General features: G+C 43.4%; 1 protein-coding gene across 1 annotated transcript in view; it reads right to left on the reverse strand.

Annotated features, from left to right (window-relative positions):
* Window positions 1-6096: 6096 nt before the first annotated feature.
* The window catches only part of LOC142580062 (transient receptor potential cation channel subfamily M member-like 2), a 240765-nt gene continuing 233011 nt past the window's right edge, over window positions 6097-13850 (reverse strand). Inside the window, exon 29 of the mRNA XM_075690827.1 lies at window positions 6097-7222. Within this exon, the coding sequence (XP_075546942.1) occupies window positions 7001-7222 (222 nt within the window). The 3' untranslated portion in view covers window positions 6097-7000. The remainder of the gene's footprint in view (window positions 7223-13850) is intronic.

The raw sequence follows: 13850 nt of genomic DNA on the forward strand, positions 1-13850 counted from the left end.
CGGTGTTTTCTGTAGCTGGCTTGATTAAGGCCGACAAATCGGTGTTGGGAACGGTCTCGTCGTAGATTCCGTAGACTCCGCAGAATCGTAGATTACGCAAGTACTGATTCTTTTCCCAGCAGAATATGAGGGCAAACTTCCATCCCGTCAAGTTCTATTACTTTGCGCAGTCGTTCTTGCGGGTGTTTAATCTGATGTCTCCGATTTCATTCCGAATCAGTGCCTCTAGATGTGAACACACGGCTTGCCTGGTAAGACATCTCAGATTGTTAGCGGCTAGAACTGGCGCGAAAAGGATGGTGAGTACCCGGGTATAACGTGAAGGTCTGATGGTGGACGCACTCGAATTCGATGATGTGCTGAGAAACCTTCTCTTTGCTTTATGACTCCGCATCAGCTCGAAGGTGCCGTCACAAGAATGTTCACAGCTGACATAGTACTGCATGGTTTCGTCGCTGTCAGTGTCGCTCTCGGTGCTGTTGCGCTTCCTGGAAGCAGCCGCTGCGGGCACTACCGAGTCCGGCGGACGCGCGTGAGACTCCATCTCCATAGCAACTAAGCAGGAAACAGCAATTCACTGGCAAAGTCTAAAAAATTCACAAAAGGAGTAAAGCTGGCAGTTTTGGCGTTCTGCCTGAAAGGCATTTCGTCTTCTTCCCCTGCACATTCTGGGTTCCTTATGTACTGCATCAGATGGAAGTTCATGCAACAGAATAACATAAGGCTCGGCGTAGGCAGAAACGTATCTTTAAGACAACAGTTGCGCCTTTCTGTGGTGAGGGTGAAACACAGTTCATGAGTGCGGCGCCATCATTGACAGGAAAGGAAAGCGAAACTGCCTCAAGCATCCAGGGCTTGCCTTTTTGAAAAGTTCACTAGCAGAAAAAAATGCGCACGTTGGAAGAGATCAAGGTGGCGATATGGCCTTCTTGGTCGGTCCTCGTCGAATGATTTCTGGATAGCGCAGCAAAGCACGGACACAAGAAGAAATGAACAGACGAAGACAAGCGCTAACTATCAACAACGAAATTTTATTTCTGCAATCAATCCTACTTATACACACACAAAAAAAACCAAGTTCCCGGCGATAGCAATCTCGAAGATACGCTCATGACGGCATTAAAATGATATAAAAACACATCGAGAAAACACAAAGAAAACCTAAATGATACATTGCAAATACGGTCGCCTTTCATAGCTTACGCAGATAATTCTCTTCTTTCGCGGACATTGATAGTGACGGTTTGCTGATGCATTGATCAGCGGCCGAAAGGATTTTCTCAGTTTCCATCATTATTCCTACACACTCGCGCTTATCCCTGTCTGTAATGGCGGTGTTTTTTAGAAGAGGGCAAGATGTTCACGTTTTGCAGTGAAACGCAGGAAAACCGTCACCTGATACAGTTTTTATCTAGCTTCTGGGCTCTGTTAAGCGCTCAGTGATGCATGTCCCGGTTTGACCGCAAGACAGCGGAATACGATAGACCAAGCGTATACGGCACATCCTGCGAACTGACCGTTGTGTTTCTTATCACACACCGGCTTTTCTGTCCTCTTTGGGTTAGTAGTTTTAGACAAGGTACTTAGCTTATTTGGAGCTGAAAAAACAACCTGTACGTCACCTTACCTTTCTATCTTTTTTAGGCTTGCGACACCTGGTACGGAATCACGGCGGTTCGGACCTGGTCATGGCTGATGGCTCTCGCATCTCACTGGGGCATTTTCTCGATCGTTCCGGTTTGAGCAGCCTTTCTGCCATCGGCACCAACACATGGTCAGGATACCCAGCCTCCTTAAGAAGAGGATACTGCTGCTGGAGACTGATTTTCAATAGGTGTGGGCATGATTTTTGAAGGGTGTTTTTGAAACACGTTTGTTATGCCCTCCTTCACCAACTTAGAATGTGCTGAATAAAATTGCACAACAGTTTTGTTAGCTCGTCGGCTGTAAGGCCAGCCGTCTTTTGTAAGCTGTACTCTAGACCTAGACTTGTACAAACCAGCTGGTAACTCAGCTAATACACCCTCCACTTACGGCTAGTAGCAACTTTGGTAAGCACTGCTGTAGCTGCGGTGTATACATTCAATGTTCAGGCTTGTTTCAGCTCCGCAGGTGCTGTAGTTATCTGTACTTACCATGTTTACGATTCTGGAAGGTTAAATTCTTATTTTACATTTCACTACAAAAGCACAAGAAAGGCGACGGCCACAGTAAAATTTTCTCTTTGACTGTGGTCAGTGTCTTTCTTGTGTCAATTCCCAACCAGATAAGCTAAATGTTTTCAAGCCCTTGATTTCATGTCATTGTAATATTGCACAAATATATCATTGACAATCATTTGAAGAAGCAATAAGTACAATGTAACAAAATACTTTTTTCTCAATACATAAGAGCAGTACAGGAATAGTTGTGCCAACGTTCACAAAGAAATGTTTTTGTGCTCTATATACTTTTCTGCCACACCTTCCTTCTAAACTGTAAGACAATAGCTTTTGCCTAAGCTCATGCAGGTATAAGCAATTCTAGTGATCAAATGGCGTCAGCACTAACAAGCTTCATAGTGTACCAAAGTTGGTAATGAAACCTTGTAGGTTTTCATGCAAATGGTTGGAGGTCCTTGGAGGTTTTCGTACATACACTCAGCGGCAGTGGCACGAACGAGACCTTCAAGCAGCTAAGAATAAACCGTTACTACGCGGGAACTTCGAAAACCTTTTGAAACAGGCACCACTACACTGCAGCGCCAAGAGGGACTGCCATTGGCCCTCAAGTCAACAAGGGCCATACGTCACTGACAAGAAGCTACAAAAAGGCTGTGCTACCGACGAAGATACTACATACACTCAGCGGCAGTGGAACTAACGAGACCTTCAAGCAGCTAACAATAATCCGTTACTACGCAGGTTGGTTTTTTCACCTTTTCACACTTTATTCATGCTACATGTCACTGCTGCTGAGTGATTTCAGTGATACCACTACTGATTTACTTTGATCACACAAGCGCAAGAGCGTGTGCCTACGTTTGAATCTGTACTGCTGCTTCGGTGCCGCATGCTTTTCCTTCCCGGGTGCAATGGCTAGTTCTGCTTCCGATATATGTCTGGTTTGTAAGCAGTCCCTTCTAACAGATGGCTCGTGCCTTGTCTGTTCAGAGTGCGGGTATGGTTACCATTTGGGCGCATGTTCCGGTACGAACAAGACTACCTACAAAGCAATGGCAGACACTGCTAAAAAAAAGCTGGAGATATCAAACGTGTAATTTCAGCTGCTCGAGGCCCCCCAAAAGTAACAAAGCAGGTGCAGAAAGAGCAGTCGTTCATTGAAAAGATGCTAATAGAAATCAACAAAAAGCTTTGTGAATTGGCAGATATTAAACAGAAGCTAGATGTCCTTTTCCAGGTCAGAGAAACTGTAGAAAGTATGGAAAAGTCAGTCCAGCATCTCTCAGATCAGTACGATCAAGTACTAGCAGAAATGAAGCTTCAGTCAACTGAAATTGTTGCTCTAAAGAAAAGAGTTGAAAAGACTGAGGCAGTGAACACTGATCAGGAAGTCGTGGAACTGCGACAACAAATGAACAGCTTGGAACAATATAGTAGAAGGAATAATTTAGAAGTACATGGACTTGTGCAAGCCGACAATGAAAATCTGTTCCAAAAGATTAATGCTATTGCCCAGGATTTAGGCCTGGCTCAGTTGACTAAACAGGACGTAGAAGGCCTTCATAGACTGCCAACTGAACGTGGTAAAACCCCAGCAGTTGTGGTTCGTTTTTCTTCGCGTGCAACGAAGAATCAATGGATGGAAAAGAAGCAAAGTATGAGGGAAGCTAAGTCCAATGTATACTTTCTTGATAATTTAACAGCGCAGAACAAAAAGCTCACGTGGATGATGAGGGCAAAGGCTACAGAGAAGCAGTATGCATATGCATGGTATAGTAATGGGAAGCTGTTGGTGCGCAAGTGCAACGGTGAACCGCAATACAGATTGCATGTGATGCCGACCTAGAAATGATAATCTAGCAGATGCCGCTGTTCCTGTGTCTTGTTTATCTGTTCGCCTTCCTTTTCTTTTTTCATGGCATCACAAACTAGGCCTTTCTACTACGATGCTTTATCCTTTAATTCTGCTGTGCGCAGTTCGCTTTTTCACGAAAATGACAGGATGTCAGTTTTTCACGTGAATACTAGAAGCCTAAAAAATAAGCACTTTGAAATACAGACGGCCTTGAGTTGCCTAAATCATAGATTTGATATATTTGCATACACAGAAACATGGTTCACCAGTGAAAATGATGTTGTATCCTTCCCTGGGTACAAATTTGAAGGGGTGTTCAGAGAAAACCGTAGAAGCGGTGGCGTAGCATTGTGCGCTAAGGAAAATCTTCAGTATGAATTTTTGTCAGATTTTTCTTTTGTTCGTACGCACTACAAATCGATTGCTGTGAAATGTTGTGGAACCCTGGTTGCCTGTATTTATCGACCCCCATCTAGTGAAATTGTCGAATTTGTTCAGTTTGTACGTGATCTGCTTGAATATGTTTGTATCCTAAATATGCCTGTTGTTATAGTGGGAGATTTCAATATTGATATGCTGACAAACAGCTCCCCACGACGTTTCTTTTATGTAGCCATTGATACATTTTACTGCACCAATGTTATCCAGTCGCCAACCAGAATAACCTTAGACTGCGACACATTAATAGATTTGTGTGTCGCAAACCATGAGTTGTCCAGTGTTCTATCTGGTATTGTCGCATTTGATTTAAACGACCACCTACCTATTTTCTGTATTTTTCCCAGGTTAATAAGGAAAGGAAAAAGACTGCCAGCTCAACAAATCGTATACCGAAGTTTCAATCAAGATAATCTGGCTGCGTTGCGTTTAGAGCTATGATAGAAAGCATTGAATGGAGCGATGTTTACAATTAAAAAAATCGTAATATAGCGTACAATATCTTCCTTGAATTAGTAAAAAGCAAATATGATAGTGCATTTCCATTGTTAATAAATAAAACCTACAAGAAGTCTCGAAAGCCATGGGTAACAAGGGAGTTATATAAACGAATTGTAGCACGTGACAAACTTTTTGAAAAATTCATCCGATTAAAAGACCCAGTCATACTTAAGGAATATAAAAACTAAGAAACGAGTTGGGTGCTGATATAAAAAAAAGCACGGAAAGATTACTACAAGAATAAATTTGCCGCAATTTCAAACTGTCCTAAAAAATCTGGAATTGTCTTGGTGACCTTATGGGAAGGGCTACTTGTCATGCTCCTAACACATTAAAACTCAATAATGTTGACTATAGTGGCGTTGCCCTGGCAGACAAATTTAATGCGCATTTCTTATCCTCTGGTGAATCTGTTCAAAAACAAGATAGAAAGCATGAAATTAACCAATACCATTGCCTCTCCGGTAGTAAGTTCTATATTATTAAAGCCGTGCAGTAAACACGAAGTCTTCACGTTCCTTCGAAACCAAGATAAATCCATGGCGGCTGGAGCAGATGAAATTAAGGCCCAACCAATTATTACTGTTGCCGATCTAATCAGCTCGCCACTACAACATATTTGTAAGGATGCTTTAGACCAAGGTGTTTTTCCAGACGGTATGAAAATTGCAAGTGTGGTCGTTTTGCACTAAGGTGGCCCCTATGACAACATAAATAACTATGGGCCTATATCTGTCCTTCCTTTGTTTTCTAAACTAGTGGAATATTTGATAAAACAAAGACTATGTAAGTTTCTGGACACCAGACAAATTCTTGTGAAAGAACAGTTCGGGTTTCGGGACAGGAAGTCAACTGAAATAGCACTATTAGTATAAAGGAAAAAATACTTTCTGATATTGATGAGAAACGATTCACAGTCGGAATTTTCTTAGATTTCAAAAAGGCATTTGATTCTATTAAACATGATATTTTATTTTATAAGGTACCGTTGTATGGCATTCGAGGAGTTGCCTTAAATCTGATTCGTAGTTATCTTTCCGGTCGCGTGCAGTATACATGTCTGAATGACCATCACTCACAAACGAAACAAATAATATATGGTGTACCACAAGGGTCTATACTAGCTCCAATATTCTTTATTATCTATATCAATGATGTAGTAGCCATCCCTAGAACTCCTGCAATAATTATTTATGCAGATAATACCAGTGTATTTTTTTTCTGGGATGAATCTCGATAATATACATGTCGAGGCTAATGCATGGTTACAAGAATTGTCATTATGGTTGAATATAAATAAACTCGAATTAAATGTAAATAAAACGAAGGTTATTGTATTTAAAGCAAGCAACAAACGTGAAGATTCTGAACTTCAACTTACATTCGAAAACAATGCAATTGAACGTGTTCTTTCTACAATTTTTAGGTGTCCTGTTTGAAGAACACTTGAGCTGGTCCCAGCATATTAATAAAATTCATGCCAAGGCATCTAGGTCACTCAGTGTGCTCTACAAAATTAAAAACCTTGTTCCCAAATGGCTGAAATGGCAGTTATATTACACTATAATACATGTTCATCTTCACTATTGTATACTGATATGGGGGTCTACAACCAAAACTAATCTTATGAGGTTGATAACATTACAGAAAAAAGCGATACGATATGTCGAAAATCTCTCGCATAACGACCATACAGGTTTGTACTTTTTCGAACACTCTGTTCTAAAGTGAATCAATTATATGAGTTTAAATTGCTTTCTTACGTCTATAACGAAATCAAGCTCGATCCTTATAAATATATTGAATTGCACTCTAGTAGTAATGTGCCTTACAAATTAGGACACCACCATTACAGAATTCCACTTGTGAGGACCAACTACGGAACCCAAATGCCTTCATACTTAATTCCCAGTCTTCTCAACAGACATACACAGGCCATAGAAATTATTCAGAAATGCGTGCCCCTGAACTCTTTCAAAAAGAATGTTAAAGCTTACCTCATTTCCAGTCCTAACAATCAATAGGTTGTGTATACAGAATTTTTTTATGATCCTCGGTTCCGTATTTGTACGAATTTTCCTTTAAGATTGTAAAAGCCTGTACCTTGTTCGTTTTTTTTCGTTTGTATAAAACTGTGTTGTGTATGTGACGGTAGTGTACTATGTTCTTTCTGTTGCCACAGGCTCTGAGTGTGTGTACTCGGGTGCTTGGGCCCCGTCAGGCAGAACATATCTGCCTTTTGCCCTTGTATCCGAGTCCTTGTTGTCTGGAATAAAGATTATTATTATTATTATTATTATTATTATTATTATTATTATTATTATTATTATTATTATTATTATTATTATTATAAGTATGACAAAGCGATTTTTATTATGTCTCTTTATTTTTAAGTATTTAAGATACAGCTTAAACAAATGTAGCAGTTCAGCCTAAGCACACACTGAGTGCACGTAATGAATTGCAGTGCACTCATTTTGTTGAGCCATTCTCAACGTTAGAGCGACATGTCTGTAAATAGTTCTACATTTTCAGAGTCAGAAAACACCATTGTTTTGCGACACTAGTGCATCAGTATTAACATGCATGCCGGCTATGGCAATGCTTTTCATAAGCATGTCTGTCTGACATAGTGCAACAAATGTACGATTCTATTTGCCTTGTTCCACAGGCCATGAGTAGGTGCCAATGCATGTGCATCGTACGTGCTAGTACATTTGAACTGATATAGCAATGCATGGATCCATATGCAAAAGTCACATATACCATTTCCACGACCGAATGCAGCCAGCAAATACCACTATCACCTCAGTTAAACTGCACTCTAAACGGTTACGTGCAGTACTAATGGTAACAGAATTTGAGTACAAGTGTACGGACAGTGAATATTAAGGAAGATAAAACAGCATGCAGAAAGGCTATTAGCTGTCTCTACACAGACACAGCCTTGCATAATGGCTCAGTAAAAAAATGCAGTTTATTTCATACGCACTCTGAGACATCGTTAGGCCGTCAGACTCTTCTTTATTCCGTTGAGTTACAGCCCCACGACACAGGCCCAAAACGGCGATGTTGAGTATGCACAGATGAGAATATGAATCCTATCAATAATGCTCACACTAATTTTCCCGCGCGCGCCAGCCAGGTCGCAACTTAGCCAGGAAGGAAACGCTGAACGAATCGTTTGAGGCGCGAAACGTGAGCGATCTCCGAACCGCGGTAATGATCGACGGTCTGAAGAAACCTCAACGGGAGAAACATGATAGTTCACTGGGATTGTTTCTTCAGTAATGATGTAGGGTCCAAGGAAACGTGATTCAAACTTCTCACTCAATCCGGGTGTACGAATGGGCGTCCAAAGGATCAATTCCTCTCCAGGACGAAAGAAGACGTCTCGACGAGAGATGTCGTGACGTTGCTTGCAATCTATAGCTGACTGACTTCTGTGTTGAGGCGAGCACCTTGGCGACAGTACATACAAATGTGATTCAGTATGGTTGCTACTAAAGGGACACTAAAGGCAAATACTAAGTCCAGCTAAAGTGATAGGTTAGTGCTCGAGAACCTCTAAGCCTTCAATATTGTTACGGGGTTAAAAACAATCAGACGTGTATTTACAGTATATTTACAATAATCGTAGCGGCTGACAAGATGGTAGACAGCGCGCGAAGTCCAGAGTATCGTCTTCTTCCGACCAAGCTGACATCTTCTTCGTCAGCGTGTCACATGACCCCCGGCGGCGGAAGCGCCGGCTCGGTGCTGGTTAGGAGGCGGGCGAGTGATACAACTTAAGACGCGCGACATGGACCAGGTCGGAGCGATGCTGAGCCACGGTTGGCTCAAGAGGGGCGATTTCGTAGGTGACGTCAGTTATTTGACGCAAGACACGGTAAGGGCCAGAGTAGCGTGAAAGTAACTTCTCCGAGAGGCCAACGCGTCGCGACGGCGACCAAAGGAGAACCAGGGTGCCCGGTGTCTAATGGACGTCACGATGGCGGGCGTCATATAAGCGCCGCTGATTGTCCTGCGACTCCGCAAGAGGAAGACACCAAAGACGGCCAAACAAGAGGAAGAATGGAGAGAAGCCGGCGGTATCGTAGCGAGACGAATTGCAGGCGAAAGTAACGAACGGCAGCGCAACGTCCCAGTCGCGATTGTCAGTGGAGATATGCATGGACAGCATGTCAGTAAGGGTGCGGTTAAGGCGCTCGGTTAGACCGTTCGTTTGTGGATGGCAAGCAGTAGCAAATTTGTGTTTAGTCGCGCACGAGTGCAGAATGTCGTTGACAACTTTAGAAAGAAAGTAGCGGCGGCGGTCGGTGAGGAGCTGTCGAGGGGCGCCGTGGTGAAGGATGATGTTCTCTAGGAGGAAGTCGGCGACATCGGTTGCACAGCTTGTCGGAAGAGCCCGTCTGATTGCATATCGGGTGGCGTAGTCTGATGCTACAGCGCTCCATTTGTTTCCCGAATCAGACGTACGAAAAGGGCCTACAAGATCAACACCTACACCCGCATGTATTGATTTGGTTTGTGGTGATTAACGTTTTTAACATCTCGAAGCGACTAAAGCTATGCGGAAGGTCGTAGTGGATGGCTCCAGATAACTTTATTTAGGTCGCCTGGGGATGTTTAACGTGCACTTTGACCGTAGTTGTACGTGGGCCATTAAATTCTTCGTTGGTGTTTCGTAATTCTCGCGCGGGCGCGGTAGCGCTGCGCCAGAAGTTGGCGCCTCTGCGTGAATATTGTATTTCTTTATTAGATTTTATTTACTAGTTGTAACAACGTGTCATTATTTCGTATTACTGACAGCGCCTCCAGGGCACCAAAGCGGCAACGAGGACACTTGTAATGTCACGTGCTCACCAGAGGCCTCTGTTAACCGTTACATGTGCCCTCCTGGAGCAGTACTTGTAAAAAGAAAACAATCTATCGTCGCGATTACCAAAGCACCCCGCAACGAAAAAAGCGCCCCGCGACTGCTGCAACATACCGTGCCCGTGCTAAGAGAATTACGGAACACCAACGAGGAATCTCTTCACGGGCCTCTTGCATTTCGCCTCCATCCCGGCTGCTGCCAGACGCGTCCTCAATATTGGAGGCATGAGTAGCGGCTACTCGCACGTTTTGTGTGCATGATTATAATGGCCGAGAAAGGCCGCAAAGGACCGCAGGACCGCGGATAAGGATTAACATTTTTACTGCTTAATGTTAACATTTTTATGCATCCGATTACGTAAATGGATATCGCATGCGTCATATGCACTGTACGTGAACCCACGAAACCACGTACGCATACTTTCACACTGTCAAAACCTGAAACTCTGGTCATTACGCGCGTTTGAGCACACTGCGTGCATGCGTCGTGTTTCAGCAACAGGAACTCTCAACGTGCGTGTGCTTTACGCCTTATATAGTGGTGCTTTTCTCTATTTCTTCCGCAATTCCAACACGAAATTCTTAAGGCCAGTTACTGACTGACGAAGCAAGATCCCGATTAAAAAAACTGCTCCGCAGGGCTCGGAACGAACTTTCCCGCGGATTTCCTCCCGTAGCGTGTTAGCCGTCGTCTGCTACGGCAGGGCCAGCACCGGCGGCGCCACCGTCGAGGCCGCGCCGAGTGGAGGAGGAGGGAAGTGGTTGGCGCTACTTTGGAAGATTGAGGGGTTTGATCCATAGAGTTTCCTACAAAATTACTAGAGGGAACTCTGGCGCTAGTGTCTACGTGAGCTACAATGGGAGCGGTTGCCCCAGCATGGGAATTATGGGAAGTACATGGATTTGCCTAAACTTCGTCCTTTTTGGCTTCAAACGGCTTTGTGACTTAGTAAACTCGTCATTTTCAACAGTTTATTGCGTAATAAATAATTAAATAAACATCATTAAAATTGCCTGACTGCAGGATTCGAACACAGGGACTCTAGTACAGAAGCCTGATATTGAAACCATTAAGCCACGGATGCATGTATCGACAAGCGAATGAAACGCACTTATGAATTTATCGCGGGCATGCCAGTGCTTTGAGACGCTTGGTGCGTTTCGATTTGGGCACATAAACAAGCTCAATCATTGCAATTAATAGCAATTGTACGCGTTCCCCGGCGTCTTCTACACTTCGAAGAATATAGATTGCGCTGAAATATACGACAATAAGATTTATATAACGTAATATACAAAGCCACAAGAACGTCTGAATCCACAAGCACGAAGATCATACAAATCCATGTACTTCCCATCATTCCCATGGTAGGACAACGACTGCAGCGCCAGAGTTCCCTCTAGTAATTTTGTAGGAAACTCTATGGTTTGATCAGAAAATAAAACCCCATAAACTTCGTAAAGTAGCGACACTCCCCGCCTCCGCCTTCACTTCTCCTCGTTTCTCCTCTTTTTCACACTCCCTCCTCGACCGTGGCGCCGCCTACACTGCTCGAGCGTAGCAACGGCGCCAACATGCGCGTTTAACATGCGCTCCTTGCCACTCCGTTATGCCACCAACTCCGTAGACGCTTCTCGATCAAAAATGGCGCTGATGCACAGCGCGAGGGCCCACGTGATGCTATTAGGTCAATAGCGACACGGCGTCGGCCTCGGGCAGAGCGCGCGAGGAGGAGGCGGCATTCTTCAAAGCATGCCGCTACTTTACGAAGTTTAAGGGGATTTAGCAAAAAAGAGCATGTTGCGCCACCTTCGCTACAGGCGCTACCCTTGAATAAAGCTGTCTAATCTTTTCTCGTGCTTACGTATTTTCGCTTTAAAATAACGTTAATGCGCAGCTATGTTTTTTTGACCAGAATAATTTTTTTTACTCGATCTTTATACTCATATTAAATTGCGCGCCTCCTGTGCGGTCTGCAAGTCGCAGCATGCTATCAACGTGGCGCCAAATTTGAACCGGCGAACGTGCGTGCTTCAAAACGCGCGTATGAAATCTACAAAGAATAGGTTTCCGCGCGCTCGATTTGCGGTGTTGATTACGCTACAAGTATACGTAGTTTCATATGCCCTGTCAACACAATTATCCACTCGCCTTTCGCGAAGCATGCCGGCATCTTCCGCGCTTACAAAATTGACCGTGTCGCCCCCTCCCCCTCCAATTCGTTGAGGTTTCCCTGGATCCTCCCTGGCAATGCCTTCGAAATTTCGACCCTTTTTTCATTTTGTCTACACACTGGCTAGAAGCGTGTGGCTTGGAGATATCGAGTGCTAGCCATCTTGGAAGATGTCTAAACTATAACTTGACATAGTTCTAGCTGCTTCTAGCCTGCTCAAGTTGTATGAAGCTAGTTGGTAGCCAACTTGTGCTTCCTGGGCTGTACGTGTCATGCAAAAAGACCAAGAAATGTTAGTGTACTTTACGGCCACGTTTTCTCATCCTCCACATGTAAAGCTAGAATGTTTAAGTGCATCCGGCAACACAGTGGTGTAGTTAAGGATCACCCCTTGTCCTGGAAAGTACATACTTTAACCAGAGTCCTTCCATGTTTTTCAAAAAAAAAATGGAAGGACTCTGCTTTAACTAAAGACAGCGTGTAGTTAGAACATGCCGTCAATTATTACGCAAATCCATATACCTGAATTCTCAGAAACCGATCACGCGCCAGAACTCACTTCCACACCGTCGACTTCATACATTTTTTTCACTCATGGGTAATCAGAAAAAAAACTGTAAACGTGGACGCCGGTTTGCTTGTGTGCCGGCTTTAGCTTTGCCGGGAACATTGAAGAGCAGTAGCAGACGACACCCCTGTCGTCTGCTCATAATATACGCGCCTCTCGTCGTCTTGACGTCCCTTGGTGGCTGGTGTTGCGGGACGCGTTTACGATACGAAGACGTGTTCCAACCCCACTTTTAAAGCCGCTTCACAGACATTATCGGTATCCAGCAGGCCAGTGGCCTTTTTAGTTCTTTTACGCTTCGTAGAACGCCACAAATCGCCTGCTGGTTGAATAAAGCCACAGTTCCGGTTCTGGATTTAGGTGCGCGCTGTGTGAACCAACGTCCTCGTGTGAACGGGCACATGTGGATTCAATTCATTTCGTCTTTTTGCAACAATTACACGTTATTAGTTCTGCGCACGTAACTCTACGCTAACTTCTTCCGTTTTCTTTTTTTTTTTTTTTTCGTTCCAAGCTCAATTTAGACGCATATTTTCTTGTCCTACGTGCACTAGAAGGCACTAGTGAGTCGTCCAATTTACAAGACGAAACTGGCCGGAAACTTAGACCCCATGAACCCCAAATCATCTTAAGTCGTCAAAGAAGACATTGTCTTAAAAAGGAAAATAAGGATCGAACGCGCGAAATGAGCCGGGCTGAAGCGTAGACCGACGTACTCTGCAGTGAACGCGAAACAGAGATGCTCCGCGCAACCTTGCGATTGTACAGTTCAAATATCTATTTTTTCTCGCTTAAAACAAAATTTACTCCTTTAGATCTTTCTACATAAACAGGCAGTAAAACATACTATACAATGCCGATCACGTCATATATTTACTTGAATCGCTACATTGCGACAATGAAACCACAAATTTAGTCGGAACGTTTCTTTTTTTTCATTTTTGGAATGACTTTAAAAGAAATTTAGGTTTTCTTCCTTATCAGAGTGTTTTTATCATCTAGTATACACACGTACCAAGCCCATATTGTGAATATATTCCTGATAGAACAAGTAGCTTTCTTTACAGAAAAAAAAATAATTAGCAATTGTTGGCTTTTCCTCAAGACTAAAAATTATGTAAATTAAAAGAAAAGTAATAAACGACATTAGTCATGGAAGAGTATCGCCTGCAGATTACAGAAAAAGAATTTTGCAGTAACAGGTCAAAGCAATACTTTTGTAGATTTCTTGCCCGACATAGTTTCACTTTCGTGCGCAACCTTCAAAGCGCCCT

Source organism: Dermacentor variabilis, chromosome 4, assembly GCF_050947875.1.
Source record: "Dermacentor variabilis isolate Ectoservices chromosome 4, ASM5094787v1, whole genome shotgun sequence".
Lineage (NCBI taxonomy): Eukaryota > Metazoa > Arthropoda > Arachnida > Ixodida > Ixodidae > Dermacentor > Dermacentor variabilis.